At 32.2% G+C, this 16,416-nt stretch overlaps 2 protein-coding genes and 1 long non-coding RNA gene across 5 annotated transcripts; 1 reads left to right on the top strand and 2 right to left on the bottom strand.

The window, feature by feature from the left end:
* Positions 1-724: 724 nt before the first annotated feature.
* LOC117243422 lies at positions 725-6,558 on the bottom strand. Of its 2 annotated transcripts, XM_033510899.1 has the most exons (6): positions 6,455-6,482; positions 6,152-6,207; positions 3,458-3,761; positions 1,969-2,255; positions 1,393-1,587; positions 725-859 (listed from the first exon to the last, which is right to left on the bottom strand). In XM_033510899.1, the coding sequence occupies exons 2-6, from the start codon at positions 6,158-6,160 to the stop codon at positions 821-823; spliced, it is 834 nt and encodes a 277-aa protein (XP_033366790.1). In that variant the 5' UTR covers positions 6,161-6,207; positions 6,455-6,482; the 3' UTR covers positions 725-820. The 2 variants fall into 2 exon arrangements, with proteins under 2 accessions (XP_033366790.1, XP_033366791.1); XM_033510900.1 differs by lacking the exon at positions 6,152-6,207 and having other exon boundaries at positions 6,455-6,558.
* LOC117243424 lies at positions 6,156-7,881 on the top strand. Its single transcript, XR_004495460.1, has 3 exons — positions 6,156-6,498; positions 7,468-7,527; positions 7,595-7,881. It is a non-coding gene; the product is annotated as an uncharacterized LOC117243424 (long non-coding RNA).
* Positions 7,882-9,525: 1,644 nt separating this feature from the next.
* Positions 9,526-15,916, bottom strand: LOC117243030 (probable ATP-dependent RNA helicase DDX17). 2 transcript variants are annotated; one of them, XM_033510175.1, is made up of 8 exons: positions 15,750-15,916; positions 14,923-15,273; positions 13,869-14,522; positions 13,619-13,791; positions 13,486-13,545; positions 10,239-10,481; positions 9,861-10,035; positions 9,526-9,760 (listed from the first exon to the last, which is right to left on the bottom strand). In XM_033510175.1, exons 1-7 carry the CDS (start codon positions 15,764-15,766, stop codon positions 9,863-9,865), a joined length of 1,671 nt encoding a protein of 556 aa, XP_033366066.1. In that variant the 5' UTR covers positions 15,767-15,916; the 3' UTR covers positions 9,526-9,760; positions 9,861-9,862. The 2 variants fall into 2 exon arrangements, with proteins under 2 accessions (XP_033366066.1, XP_033366065.1); XM_033510174.1 differs by having other exon boundaries at positions 9,709-9,760; positions 9,871-10,035.
* Between the last annotated feature and the right edge of the window lie 500 nt (positions 15,917-16,416).

Here is a 16,416-nt window from a genome sequence, read left to right as displayed (position 1 = left end):
TACCATAGGAACCAGGAGGCTGCCAATAAGAGTATTGTCATAAAATCATATAGCCAGATAAAACAATAATTACTAAATAAGCTATAACATTATTCTTTCTCGTTTGAAATCTTCAATCAATTTGGGAGAAATAATATTAGTATAGTATTTATATATTATGGCATCACTAATACTAGCATAATTAAAAATACTAATAACTAATATTAGTATAATTGAAAAAAAAGGAAAATGCAACATTTTGCTCGTGTTTTCTCCGCTCAGCGGCACAAAGGTATGATTACGTTGCCGCCTCAGCCATATTTTCAGAAATAGTATTAAATTTATATATCTGGAAGATTCTACACAGGCAGCGGGTACGGCCGCGTAATTAAATCTGTGCGAGTTTAAACGAATTAAGAAAATATACATTTTGTAGCGTTGCCACATATCGAAACTTCTTTCCTTCCGGTTACGACTTTCTATCGATTCGTTCCATTTATTGACTTACATTTATTCGGGCATAGGTAACACACGTTGATTGAATCGAGATAACGCAGAGATCGAGGTCCGAGATTTCAATGAAGGACAATGAAATCCTTAAGAACAATTTTCGATAACGACGGAGGAAGAAGAACGAAAATGAAAAGCCCTTTCGTGGGACGATACTCACTGCTATCAACGCAAGGATTTGGCTTACGAAAATTTCGGGGTATCGGAGATTGCCAAGAAAGCAAATGCGAATCTTTTCCATCTTGTCGCGTGCGAACGTATTCAAGGAATTCATACGTTGATCATTAGGATAGCTTCTTCGTATTGGAGATGTCGGCAGTCCGTCGAGATACTAACGCAACAAGTATTCACGAGACTGAGGACCGCTCCTCTGCAAAAGGTAGTTGTTATAATCCATTTACATACAATATGATAGCTAGACTGAGGATATTTATACTATTAAAAAATTAAGAGATGCAAAAATGTACAGAATTCATATAATATACAAAATCATAGAAAATATCTTAAGTATTCGTTCTAATATTTGAAATAAATCCTCATTTAAGCTCTATTTTTTTATTTATATTCATAAAAATATGAAATTACATAAAGATCCGCAGTATAAGGACATCATTATCGATATAAAAATGTGGAGCGAGATTTCATTTATTTGAAGCCGGAATTTCATTGAGTTGTTATAGGTTTGAAACGAAGCTATTAGAGCGTTTAGTAATTTAAAGCGTTTAGAGTGTACTATGCATACAATTAAGGAGGAGACATAAAATTAACGGAGGAAAAGGAAAAATATGAACTAAATATGTTCATTAACACATTATTAATTATGAATATTAGAGAAACATTATTTTTTCCGTTTCTCTATTAATTTTAATGAATGGAATGATTCCATTGCCATTTGTTACTCACCGTCCAAGCCTGACCAATATTTGGCACGTTCGATGTATGTCGACCTTGACCGAATTCATAATTAATTTTCGTCGGCATTCGTAGTGTCGGCTTCGGAAATTGCTTCCGAGATTGCATATGAAAAGGGTGCTCGTTGTCAACGGTATCCTTGAAGGTAAATGTCTTCTCTGCGAGTTGTTCAGCTTTATGTTGTTCCTAAAATGTTTAATTTAGTCAAAGAAAAAGAAAAATCATAGAAAAATATTCCTTATTTAAAAAAATAATAATTTGTACTACTTTAATGTTTGAAATTATCTGGAGACGAGTAAGAAACTTGGCTAATTTATGAGATATTTTCATTGTCTCTAAGTTTGAAGTATCAGTTTAAACAATATGTTATGAATAATTAGTATATTGCCAATCGTTTGATAATATTATATTATTTTTAAGAAATCTTTTCCTAGAAAATTGTTAGAAAGATACAAATTTTATTTCCCAATTTCATGTTATTAATTTTTCTAAAATGGAATTCGTTAATTTTGCAATTCACTCGATTAGCAAACATTTAAGTATATTTGACTCAACTTGGTTATTAACCTGTAGTTCACGAGCTCGTTCAGCGCGGAGTAATTCCTTCAAATGCCGAAAACTGCCCGCCTGAGGAACCTGAGGGGAACCAACAATCGTACGGTATTTCATATTTGGATGTCGATTCGACGGATACGAATTGATTGTTCCGAAAAGTCGCGGGAGTTTGTCGAAAGGCCGTGCCGGAGGTCGCATTCCATTTCTTAATCTGCTGCTTGCTGGTGCTTTATGTACCATCCTCCCATAAATTGGGGCACTACTTCCTGCACGGTTACGTGCTCTTCCCGTATACCTTCCTGCACATTATTGCCAGGTAGAATGAACAATATTTAATAAAAGATTATAATATTCAGTAATAAAAGAATTTCGTTCTAGATATAATTTTACTAAAATGAGAAAAATGTTTCATAAATTCAAAGTACCTTTATTAAAACTAAACCTCTGTAATGGGATTAGAAGTTCTAAATATTGTATACTTCCTTATTAATTTATTTTCATATATTGTACGCTTTCTTTGTAATTGTTGCTTCAACATAGGCGCCCCTTTGATCACTTTGAATTGTAGTAGTCTCAGTAGAGGACAAGTCAGACATTATTCTGTATTACTTGGTATTATAACATAAAACTGATTTTATTTATCTATCGAATTATTTAAATTGTAAACAAACATTTGAAAATAATTTTTGTAAATGTTATAAGTATTAGGAGGAAATAACTCTATTACCTTTCTAAATAGTCTAATTTTAAATCGTTCGAATATTTCTTGTATAATAAGTGGTATCACTTATTTTAGTTCTTTATAAAGTTAGGTCTTCGTATTTTATTATGAATTTTCTGCAGCAAGTTTAAGTCAAAGAGCACTCAAGGTAATGTATAGGCAGGCATCAATAATTCGATTATTTTACTTCTTTGCTTATGTTTGGCCTCTATTGTGAACTACACAGAGCTAGGCCTTAATTAAGCGAACAAACCATACGGTAACAAATTAACATGTAACTTCAAAATCATTTAATTTCCCCGTCTTAGAATGAATATAACAGCAAATAAAATAAAACATAATATTACAATAGTTTAATGAAAACAAGAAAAAAATAAAAAGCAAGTATTTGTCAATTTAAATTTTCTCATTCGGTTTACAATAAAATTAACTTTTTTACAACCCTGTTCCGCATAGAAAAAGCTAAGCAAATATATCAAATTCAATTCATCCACTGCAAACTGTCTTAATTAAAATAAAAACCCAAAATACCTCTCTTTTTAAAGTTTAAGTATACCCTATTCAATCTATCTCATTTTATGCTTACCTTTACAATGCGTTTATTTAAAGATATTTGTATATAAAATTTTCTGTAGTAAATATTTTGCATTCTTTTTTGTTTATAATCGTTTTTCTGTAATTCTCTTATTAACAAAATTTCGTTATACCTTTTTTTAGATAATGTAAACAGTAGAATGAGTGGACATAATGCTATACGCAACTCCTGTAAGATCGTCTTACCACGGTGGGTGTGAAGGGACTTGGGGCGTTCAGGATAAGACTTCCAGACGTTGTACGAAAATGGATCAGGATAAAGAGAGTATCCGGTAGTGGTTTTAGCAGCCCTGCTTTGTCGCTTGGTGTACCTCCACATTGCCCTCAATTCCTCGCATGTTGGCTCAGTCAGGTCAACGCGCTTCTCGGCGATGTCGCCGGTGTTCCCTGATTGCGGCGAGATCGGATCGATGTATCGTATACCGGCCACGAACGGGCTGCTTGAGAACGTTAATACAAAAGCGGTCCATACAGCCACAGTACGCATTTTCTAGGGAATAAAATGTCCAAATTAAGATCCAAAATTCAATTCAAAATAACAGAAAAGGTGATTTCTTTTTATGTACTATTATCTATACAAAAAAAACTTCTTATTGGTATCGAGAAAGATTATAATTCTTATCAGGATTACGAGTAAATTGTAAATTAGTATATGAGAAGAATATAATCTTCTGGTTTCTTTTTCATATGAGGTGTTTGAAAAACATTAAGATGCTCATTTTAAACAATATTTCTTTTTATTTGTTCTATTCTTTTTATTATCAAGTATTCCAACTGATTGAACAGATTATCAAATTTTAGATGGAAACAAATTAATTTAGTTGAATTAGATAATTAGCGCGATAGCGATTAAGATTTATTTATGATGCAAAAGGAAAATTTAAAAATTAATGGAAACAGAAAAATTATATAATATAGTATTAAACAAATCCCTTTTCTTTCAAAAGAATAAGTCCTGTATTAAATATGTATATTTGTGAACAAACTTTGTAATAGATTTAAAGAAATTGAAGAAATCTCTTGAAGTGAAGTGAAGAAATTTTGCAATAGATTTGTTTAAAGTAATTTTTGATATATTATTTAATCATGAGAGGAAATTGATTTATTTTAATATTGATGTTGAAATAGCATCCAACCAGAATGTATTGGATTCCCGAAATTAATTTAATTTCCATTAGTAACTGAATTACTAAACTTTCTCCGATTAATGGATAATAGTTATCCAATTACGAGTTCCTTTTTATGTATGGCGCTACATAAAATTTAATCATTCCCAGCACTCGTGCTATGAAATTTCTATGAAGAATGGTGTATTCTTGCTTTAACTTGTTAATTGAATACTGGAGAGAGATCAACTGCTCGGATCAGTCTTTATTTCTCCGAATTTAATCTCGCTTGACTATTGAAACAATACTCTAGGATTTCTTTTAAAAACTAACAATTTCGACTTCAAAAGATAATCCTCGGAAAAAGTCACAATGAATACTAAAACATTTATTGAGAACCGTAAAATTTAATTTTAATATACATAGATGCAAGATTAATATTAGTCAAAAGATTAAATATATGTACCTATATGTATATCTTTTTTTATCATATTTACGTGGGGTTTTCTATAATTCTTTATGAAGTGGATAACTCGTTATACACTGGTATTCTTTACTATTATTTTTATTATATATTGTCAATTTATTTCGTTCTTTACATTGCTGTTATTATTATTATTATTATTATTGTTATTATTATTATTATTACTATTATTAATCATTACTTCATGAAGCCAGTGACTGTTTCTTGATGGAATTGGGTACTTTACGTCATCTGATTATTATGGCTGCTCCCTCTTTCTTTAACATAAATCTTACCTCTGTGTCTTTAATCAGTTGTACAATTTAATATATAGTGGCAACAATCTGAACGACATTATTCTATAATTCAGAATAGCTGTTTCTTCTCGCATTCTGTTTCTCGGCTTCGGTTGTGAGGTACAAAATATATATAAAGATATAATTTGTATAAAATATAAAAATATATGAAATTAATTGCTATCTAGAACAATGACTCCTCGATTAGATGAAGAAATTCAACAGAATATTTAGATTTAATACCCATTCTTAATATGAGGAAAAGAAGAATTTGAGTTATTTTTAACCAGTTTTGATCGTTTTTCACACACTCAGCTCTTTCTTTCTTACATTTTCGGTATACACATCATAAATGCTATGAAAAACTCAAACTAAAGGATATGACAATTGAATCATTCAAGTGAAACATTAATAACTACACGGTAAAAAGCTGGAAGAAAAGTAAACTAAAAAAGGAACTAACTTAAACAAATAGAAACTGATTACCTCTTACATATTTCGTGGCTATATTTTTCTCACAAATTTTAAAAAGTACGTACGTAACAAAAAATATATTTTCATTGAAACTATTAGTATATTATGTACATATTTTTTTCTTTTCTCAGGAAAAGGATTACTGATCGCGTAGCTGCTTTTCGTTACCAACTCTAACAGCTGTTTCTCGAATATATCCTCCCTGCTCATCGTTTCTCCCATGACAAATTATATTTCAAACGTGGCTGAGCAAAATATGAAAAATTACCTCCTCCGTCTCATTCTGCAATTAACATGGAAAGTCCGAAAAATCTAATTCCACTCTGGCAAAAACTCTTTGCTTCAGAGAAACTTAAAATAAACCAGAAGCCAATGAATTTACAAAGTGCCTAATTAAAGAGGAAAATACGTGTAAAGTAATAAGTTTCACCTACTGCTTATTGAAAATTCGATAGAAGCTGTTTTTTCATCCCTTAAAATATAATTTGTTCTCAGTAAAAAATCAAGTGAAAAATGAAGAAAGAAGACTGTGAAAATATACCTGTAACATTGATCGTTAATACACGTTGACAGGATATCGGTGGTCGAGTAGCTGAGCTACGAAGGAAGAACGTTTTTCACTGGCAACTTCGATAAATCAAGGAGAGCAGCGAACGAGAGAGCGAGCAAAGAACGAGTCGCATGAATGGAACCAGCGGACACACGGGGTGGAAAACGAGGGTGAGGGAGGGAGAGGAAGAGAGAGAGAGAGAGAGAGAAAGAGAGAGAGAGTGCCAAGGAAGGAAGGAGGTCAAGAGTGGAACGAAGAGAAACTGGTGAATGAACGAGAGTCGGATTCACTAACCTGCTAGTCCACGCAGTCCGGAAACCGAGGAACAACTGAGAGAGGTGGTATCATCGAGGCAACTATTCGCCTTCCTTTGCTGCCCCCTCTTCCACAGCACACCCCTTCGTTCGTTTCAACCCCCTCTACGTGGGCTCTGTCGAGCCCCCTCTCTCTTTTCTCTCTTCCTTCTTCTCTCTATTCTCTTCTTCATACTCCAAAAGGAGCTTTTCGTCAGGACGTTTGGCTGTTTCTAAAAGTTCCTTTCTAAGAATTCCCTTAGTATCTCCTATATTTCTCTATTTTAGATATGCATAATTTTATCCTCCTTCCTATAGACTACAATTTCTTGAAGTTAATCTTTTGACATTATATTTGTTGAACATAATAAGATTAATAATATAAAATGAACTGTATTTATGCTAATGGTTATAGAAGAGCTATACCATTTTTTTGTTTTTTGGAGATTACTTTTGTATAGTATCTTCTTGACTTCATTCTTTTTTCTTTCACTCCATGATTCATTGAATACCATGAATATTATATTGTTCAATATCACAACTAGGTAAAATTAATTTCGGTACATTATATATATTGTCTTTGAATTTCTTATGTTTCTGTTAGAGCCAGTAAGTATTCCAGACCTGAGGGTTATGATGTCGTACGGCTAGGGTGGCAGATCACGAATAAGCTTACGCTAAGTTCCGGTCCGCCTGCGCAACAAGTTTCTCCCTGGGACTTAAAATCGTTGTAGCCCGTACCCTCAATCTAAATGAGAAGTAGTTGCGTCACTGAACTATCGGATTTACAAAAAAATTAACATTGAACTCTTTCCAATGTTCTTTCGGATAAACTAAATGAAAGATCAATATCTCATTTTTCTATTTCTTTCATTTATAATTTTTTCACTTTTGAAATTCTGATTTTATCAATAAATTCATAAATATATCTAAATTTATGTAAAACAGAGATATTTTAATTAAGATCAAAAATATTATTTATAAGATTTGTGAAACTAATTAAAATGATTTTAGGCTTGGAGACCTTCGTGGCTGACTAGTGTACGATAAAACTCCTTAATGCTTCAGTACTAGGTATGCGTATACATATAACATGCATACCTATTCCACTGAAATGAACACCTCGCTATCTTTCACATAGATATATTTTTCATTACACGACATAACAAGATCTAGAATTGAATGAAGCTAGAAGACAAAGAAACTTAGCGATATTTCTCCACCGACACCGCTCATTTCTTCATATCTCGATGAAGAACCATTATTGTCCCAGAAGAGCTAGTCTTATCGGGATGGAATAATCAACGCAAAACAATGCCTTTTTAGTCTTCTAACGACGTCAACAGTACTCTCTGATACAGGTATCGAACGTCAAATTAACAGGCTTCTTGGCTGGCACAATTAAACTTCGAAATTTCCGCGATTTCTTTCAGAGCAGTAAATTTCAAACTTTGTAGGTACTTATGTTGTTAGCGTGATTCATCAATCTTTCGAAATAACGATTACGAGAAGGAGGTGGCAGAAAGACACGAGCTTACGTAAAACGTGTAAAGCATGAATTTTTGGAAAAGCACAGGGGTAAATGTCAATTTTAGGGCAAAGTGGTTGTGCCTACATTCGTGCGTATAATCGAAGACAGGGGTGAAACCCCCTCTCTTGTTAGCCACCCACGGCATTCCAGTAATCGGGCTACCGTTCCCTCTTCTTCACTCTACCTTTCCCCTCGATCTTTCAAGGCCCTTCCCCTCTGCTAACCCCGTGTCACAGCAGTGCGGCTGCTGAATGACCGAAAGTGGGGGTAACTCATCTCTCCTCTAACTACCCACGCAATCAATAGCAGCCTTGCTGCTTCTACTGAATGGACTCTGCCCTCCACGGCCTCCGCTGCTCTTCGTCTGCTTCGAACCGGCTTCTATCCCTTTTCACCCTCACTCTATCGATTACTACGCCCTTGCCGTGCGATCTTGCGGGGGGCCGCTCTATCGACCCATCCACCTGTATTACAGTTCATTCATAAATCTTTGCTGCTTTTCACTCGGGATTGCAGCTTGTTTCTTCCTCTATTGGTCGTCTAAAGTATATTATTGCATATATTTTCATATTTCTACGTCTGGTTGTTGTTTATCGTAGGATTTATAAACATTAAAATCTGTAACGAAAAAAAGACACGTGTGCTTGAGTTACGAGGAATATCAGAATACCGTGTATATTCTTTCCGTGGTAATAAATTGATAAATGACTTCTGTTTTAATATCGTGCGGTTTTATGTCAATATTTGAATGAAGATTGCTTGGCGAAGGCAACTTTTTTTGACTTTCTGTTTGATGATATAAGAAATGTGGGGTGCTAGCCAATATAATGGTGTTATAGATAAGCTTCACCCATATAGGATCCAATCAGTTCACAGTCGGAATGATGAAGAGATCCTTCAATAGACATTTGTTTGGCGATGATTGAAATGAAATATTTAGGATTTCCTTTTAGACAGGAATTTGTAATATTCAAAGAACTAATCTAATACAATATTTTGTTCATTTTTATATCTTTCCTTTTGAAGAGTAGGGAAGAATGAGAGAAAGTTAACAAATAAATTTTCAAATAGTTAATAAAATGTGTTTATTACATTTTTATTAAATACTGTACATTATTTCATCAGTTTTAAATGCACGAGTACGGGTTACAAATTAATTGATGATAAACATTAGATGCATCTACAATTAATCATCCAGCTATTAGCTTTATAGAATCTTTCATTTAGCTAAACTCACATTGTCGCTTACTTAATTTAACTAATGTTGTCGAATATTGCAACGATCATTATAAAATATGTACGTAATACAATACGTATGTGGATATAACTTCACATTCTTAGTCTATGTTTATTTATTACAGTTGAAATTTAGAACATAAACAAAGATCGACATCGATATTTGCATTTTGAAACGATAACCTTACTCGAGAGTTCTTTTGACTTCAATAGATTGGATGGTTTATCACGAAGCTTTTTAAAATCAACATATTTTATAATGTGTTCAATTAATCGCATCATTTTATTATTTTATTATTTCGTTCGTTGAAAACACTTATCTTATATTTCTAAAATAATCTATTGTAATGCACAAGCATTATCCGTAAAAAGTTAGATGTTTACGTTAGTGGAACACCAATATTACGGTTTATATGACATGTATCAAGTGGGTACTTCAAAAGAGACGTAAAAAAACATTAATTATACGCAATTGATTTTGTCTTTAACTGCCCGTGGAAGATCATCTCTCGCTACTCCAGTAGCTCTTACCAATAACTTCTGTAAACGTACAAGTCATTTTACACAATATAAAATGGAGAAAATGTTTCACAGATATCACTGAAGTATAATTAAATGCTTTAGCATGGTGTGAACATACCGTTACTTACCTGTACGATTGCTAACAGGGCTACGACTTCGAGAATAACTCCGACTGTAACTACGACGATTACCACGACCGTTGTGTTCCCTACTGTGACTTCGACTTCTACTTCTTGAATAACTACGATCTTTTCCGTTTCGGCCACCTCGAGACCGCCATCTATTTCTTCCGCCTAAAAATATCCACTCAATTAATTAATATTTTCTGAATACGTAGAAACTACTACAAATATACTAAGAAACTGGAAATATTAAGTGAAAAAAATTAAGTATTTCATCATATTCAAGGTAATAGGAGATTTTTGAAGTACAAAAAGTTAGTGTAAATGATAGTTAGAAGAGATTATTTTAATAGGTAAAAGATATATAAGAGTACCTCTATGCCTGCCATATCCACCACTCTTACTATCGGCAAGTTCAAGTAATTTTGGATTGATAACTTGGTTCGCTTCTTTTAATACCTGGATTAGGTCGTTAGCCTTATTCGAATTATTAGGTGTAAAAAAGGTATATGCTGTACCAGTTTTCTGTCGACGACCTGTTCGACCGATTCGATGAACGTAATCTTCCGAACAGGAGGGATAGTCAAAATTGATGACAAACTTGACGTCTTCAACGTCTGAAATAAAGCATTATGTATTAGCTGTTAATCACCAAAAGCATCCGCCTCCCAGACAGACGTCAGTTAAGATAGTAGTATGGCAAGACGTATATAAAATATCGTATTAAATATCTCAATCACTTATTTTAAAGTAATATTTAGATTAAAATACGCTCTCCAAAAGGTAGTACTACAGTCATTCTCCTATGTCACCTCAACTAAGAGTGTCTTATAAATTTATCTGACTATATGTATTGTAAGCAAGTTTTAATATGTACATATATAAAGAAAAGGAAACACACGCATATAAAAAATCTTGTAAAACGTATCATTTCAAGATTTCTTAAGAACAAATATTTGCTTTTGTTCTTAACTTCGTTCAAATAATAAAATGAAATAAAGATCAAAGGAACAAAAAAGAATACTATGTCTTTAGAGAGCGTTTTAACTAAAGTATAAAGTGCTGAAATAAATTTCCGCGCGAAAACAATTCTGGTTCCCTTCTCTAACAAAAATAATATTTATTTTAATATACATTTCTATTAAAAAAGTAATATTTCAATTTCATAAAGATATATTTAATTTGAAATACATACAAATATTCTTAATTTGTATACATAATTGAAAAACAATATGAATATTTAAATAAAAAGAAACCAGAATTGATATACATAGAACCTTATTTGATATGATAGTTAGTATAATGTGAATATGTAATGATATAGTTATCATGAAGGATTCAGGAAGATAAAGGAAATGTAAATTCAAATGGATATAAAAGTGATACATGTGTGTATGTATATAGAAATATACATAAATATATATACATACACATATAGAATGTTTTATAAAATATTCAAAATTCTTGAACTGAAAAAAAACAAGGTAGTTCCTGGCAGTATTGTGTGACCATTAATCAACAACTTTTTGAATTCTCACATAATGTATATATAGGAGATAATTTTATGTATAAAATAATCTTTGAGAATTTTATTGTATTATATAAAGTTGGTAAATGATGATCACAAGAAGATATCAAGAATTATCTTGTTTTTTATTCAAGAACTTCTCATACATTTCAGTATGTCAGATTTTACAAAACATTTTGTTACATATGTATATGCAAAAAGTGTACATATTGAGACCCCCAGATAAATGCATTTGAACTGTACTACATCTTTTTGAGGAAATCTAAGATATTTTTGATTAAATGAAATGTTGGGCAATTCTTAATTTAGAAGACACTTAATGGAATTTTTTTGATAAATTTTCAGATATACACATAATTCAAATACAATTACAATTTTTAATTGAGCTACACAATTAGGCAATTATATCTTCCAAATAAACAATCACACAACATTTAGATATCGAGCGAAGTTTCTCTTTAATAAAAAATTATCTGAGATTTCATTGAATGGGAATGTTAATACAGTCAAATTACCTTTTTTCTGGGTGGCTTATACAGCTATATATATATAGCAATTAATTTAAGATTACTGTTATACTAAAATTAGGCAATGGGTGAGTGTCGCTAGCAACGTACGGGCAGGGCCTGGCTGTTTGCGCTCGCTCCAGCTACAGCCTCCGCCATTCTGTTGCTACAGGGCACACTTAGAGGCTCTGGCATCAGCTACCATGCCACCGCCTCATTGGACCGTTGTTGGGTCTGATTAGCTTGAGCGGCCAGCGCAGGGGATTCTATTCTGGCAACAACGACTTGGCCAGCCCAGATGGCGTACAGCGTAGCGTAGAACTGATATCCAGTATGTAGGAGGTAAAGTAGACCCCGATTTGGCCCGGACTGGCCTTTCACGGAATTGACGTATAGAGGCACGCGTCGCAGCCAGCGCAGACAATGCAAACTAGTGCACCACCGAACAAACAGGCGGCGGGCACCCCCAATTTGCTTTGCATTACCCGGCGTAGGTCTGCGCGCAATGTGCCTCTGCAATACAAACAAAGATCCAACCGCGTTAGGTACATGTTTATCTTATTATCTTCCTGTGTTCAATATGAATTTTGTATTACAGTATTTCATTTTATTTTTGAATTTTTTGTCTTATCTCTTTTTATCAACTATTATTAACAGAATTCTGATAATCTCAATGAAGGCGATTTTATGGGAAAGAATATCTCTAAACTTCTATTTGATCATCTGTGACTTACGGCAAGCATAGAACATTTTTATTAGATTGACCTTAAGTTCAAGTTATAATTACGTTACAAATATAGTAATATAAAATGGTGCATCAGCACTTTATGAAGTTATTCAATTCTTTAAGAAAGTAACGCCTTACATCTCCACTATGAACTGTACAAGTACTTGTTTCTGATTTTAGAATTCATTTGCTTTCTCTTTAACTAGATCAATTGCTTCTGTACCTTTATAAATCAAGAGCTTGCCTTTATAAATCAATTGCAACTTGTTTTTACTACCTTTCTCTCATGTATTATTTAAAAATTATTACCTTTAGCAAAAAGTGAGGAAGCAAAATAAACACAAATATTAGAAATGCTGAATGAACCACGTTATGCATTTAAAACACTACTTATCTATTATCTATAATTTTAATTTATTTTCAAAGAATAAAATTTTTTAATATCTAAAATTTTGAAAAATTCCTACAATTTTCATTAACTTTTACTTATCAATACTTTAATGAAAAAATTTATAATTATTTTCTTTTCAGTCATAAAGTGGTTCAAAAGATCAACGAAACCTTGTTCTGATTATATGAAAAGTTATCTGTATTAATATCAAAAAAATGAAAAATGATAAAAAGTACATCCTCATTTTATTTAGGATAATTTTCTTAATTCCAGTTAACAAGTTTATAATATTCTCCGTTCAGTAATTATATTTTTAATATCACGTCAGAACAAGATATCTCATATACTGCAGTAATTATTAAGCTCACTGGTAGAAATGTGATTTAGAGCAATTCATTCTCCGTGTCAAAGGAAAATGATCAATGACACTTGATATTTTATTATATTATAATAACAATTGTTTACTTACCAAGACCACGAGCAGCAACATCTGTTGCGACAAGAATTGGCGCTTTCCCTGATCTAAAATCTAAAAATTAAACATAAAATTTAGTTTCAACTATACTTCAAAACATTGTAAGTATCCAATTAACAATGTTCACCTTGTAAAACCCAATCCCTTTCTTGCTGTGTCTTGTCACCATGTATACAAACAGCTGGCCACCCATCTCTCTTCATTTTTCTCGTTATTTCATCCACTCTGCGTTTTGTCTCAATAAATACTATAGTTTTGTTCTCACTTTCTGCCATTATTTCTTTTAAAAGTGTGCTTAATCTATAATTGAAAATAAAATTAATAGTAAAATCTCATTGAGCTTTCCAACAGCTTTATAGATATGTTTAATTTCTTACTTATTTTCTTTTTCGTAGTCTTGACATACATCAATAATTTGTAATATATTATGATTTGCAGCTAACTGTAGGGATCCAACATTAATTTGAGCATAATCTTTTAAAAAATCTTCAGCTAAATTTTTTACTTCCTTGGGCCATGTAGCTGACCACATTAATGTCTGTCTATCTGGCCTAATTTGTTCTATGATCTTTCTAATTTGAGGTTCAAATCCCATATCTAACATTCTATCTGCTTCATCTAATACTAAATAGGTACACCTTTTTAAATTTGTACGCCCTGATTCAAGAAAGTCTAATAATCTACCAGGTGTAGCTATGACAATCTCTACCCCACCATCTAAATCTCTGGCCTGTGCACCTTTCGGTGCTCCACCATATAGACAAGTGTTTCTAATACCAGAGGAATGACCAAAATCATCAGCAACTTGCTGAATTTGTTGTGCAAGTTCTCTCGTTGGAGCTAGCACTAAAGCAATAGGTCCATCCTTTCGTCCTAACTTAGGTTGACTATTAATGTGAACAATTGCAGGGAGTATATAAGATAATGTTTTCCCAGAACCTGTTGATGCAATTCCTACCATGTCTCTTCCACTTAAAGCAATTGGCCATCCCTGTGCTTGTATTGATGTGGGTTCAGTAAAACCTTGTCGCCTGAAAATTATAAATAACAACATCTCTGTTATAATCTGTTATATCAATGGCTCACATTCTGTAACACGTGATATCTTAATTCAAAATTTTCAGTAGCTATTTTAATCGTTTTAACTAATTTTAGTTCTTTAGTATTTTTTTCTTATTATCTTAAAGTCCTAACAATTTCAGCTCCATTCTTACTTGATTTGATGAAAGTAAAGTTTCCAGAATAAGCAAGTTTTAAGTTCTGATAGTATTCTTGACAATGTACAACATATCATCACATACTGGATACTTGTTCTAAACTTAAGAAACAAATTCTAATATCACCATTGTAAAATATTTGCACTTCATAGCTACTAATACATTTGGAGCATTTTTGTCTTGAACAAAATTATTACCTGAAAAAAATGCTTACTTTATCTCCTTTAGAACATAGTCTGGAAAACCTGTTTCTTCAAATGTGAATACAGGATTAGGTATATTTTTCCCCTTTAAAGTGATTTCTTTTTCGCTTCTGTACTGTTCAACTATACGTAAATCACGATTTTGAACTGCCTCATGTGGTACATAAAAATCTTTTTTGAAAGGTTCCAATCGACTTAAATCCCATCTAGGTTTTCTTAAATTTGCTCCAGGTTGACCACGGCTGTTTCTGCCACCACCCCGATCTCTACCTCCACTACTGCCCCAATTTCTTCTATCTCTTGGTGATCTGCTACGAGATCTACTGCGAGATCTACGTCTCCTATCTCTGTCACGACTACGACTAAAAAATGAAATACACAAGTATTATTAATGCTCAAGTATAAATCTTACTATTTCTATGTTATAAAATTCATTTTTCAAGCAAAAAACTTATTTCGATTTATAAAAATAAAAATAAAAATATTTGTATTATTTTTTAATTATCTTGTAAGCTATATACTGCTTTTGAAATATATAAAATCCAGGACAGAAAATCTTAATTTTACGATGCATCTTAGAAATTCAAATTTCTTCCAAGCTTACCCTGAAAGTACGTAGAAGGTTATAATTGTCGCAAAAATATCATAAATGTCATAGGATTTTTTAATAGTTATTTTTTGCTTCCTACTTCTTATTTTGAATGTAATTCTATTCTACTTTAATGCATAAACAGTTACAGTTCAAGTGCATTCATTTCGAATATGCGATTATTAATGCTGAACATTGAGCATATTGATAACATATATTTCCACATATCTACATGCATGTATACTTTACCTCCTATAGCGGCCCATGATTAACTTTTTCTTAGTTTCCTTCTTCTTTTTTACTACGAAGCTCTACTAACAATAATAATTGTCTAAATACAAAAAACACAAGATGTCAGCAAGTTGTAAAATTTGACTCTAATCAAAAGACGTAAAGTAAATGAAAGCGGTTCTTTAGCCACAAACAACGTAATCACAAGAAGTAACGATACTGTAATGCTTCTTACGCATGCGCAGCAATCGATAAAATCTTCATTTTAATGATTCTAGTATTTTTACTTTTACCCTTTAAAGGGTAAAATTTGAATACTAAAAAGACTCCACTAATTTACTAATATTGTCGCAAAAACATAAATATTATCATTCTTAAATTTATCGTTGAAAATTGTGTAGTAAAATCACTACTTTTAGAATTAAAAAATATCTATGCATAAAAATTGTTATTAGCGAAAGGATCCTCATTTTTATTCAGTATATTTTCTATATTTGGATTTCTATTTTCACTTTACAAGATTTCATTCTCCTCTTTTATATTATTATTTAGCTTTTCTTTCAAAGTTTTGTTTCGCAAGGTAAAAGCGAATATTATTGGTTAATGTCTGAATTATTTCTTGCGTGATACAAAATAACCTATCAAGTTTCTACTCTCTTAAACTGATTATGGTGGTCCTTCTATA

This window comes from Bombus vosnesenskii, unplaced genomic scaffold, assembly GCF_011952255.1.
Source record: "Bombus vosnesenskii isolate JDL3184/JDL3185 unplaced genomic scaffold, Bvos_JDL3184-5_v1.1 scf7180000013265, whole genome shotgun sequence".
Taxonomy (NCBI): domain Eukaryota; kingdom Metazoa; phylum Arthropoda; class Insecta; order Hymenoptera; family Apidae; genus Bombus; species Bombus vosnesenskii.
Note: the sequence above shows the minus strand (reverse complement) of the source record. Positions and strands in the feature narration are given on the sequence as shown.

Coding starts and splice junctions, on each gene's coding strand:
- LOC117243422 (XM_033510899.1), bottom strand. Junction 2,256..3,457: donor GTCCCTTCACACCCACCGTG/GTAAGACGATCT, acceptor AATAATGTGCAG/GAAGGTATACGGGAAGAGCA. Junction 1,588..1,968: donor AACGAGCTCGTGAACTACAG/GTTAATAACCAA, acceptor TAAACATTTTAG/GAACAACATAAAGCTGAACA.
- LOC117243030 (XM_033510174.1), bottom strand. Junction 14,523..14,922: donor TATGTTCTAAAGGAGATAAA/GTAAGCATTTTT, acceptor TATAATTTTCAG/GCGACAAGGTTTTACTGAAC. Junction 10,482..13,485: donor TGTTGCTGCTCGTGGTCTTG/GTAAGTAAACAA, acceptor GCTTTATTTCAG/ACGTTGAAGACGTCAAGTTT.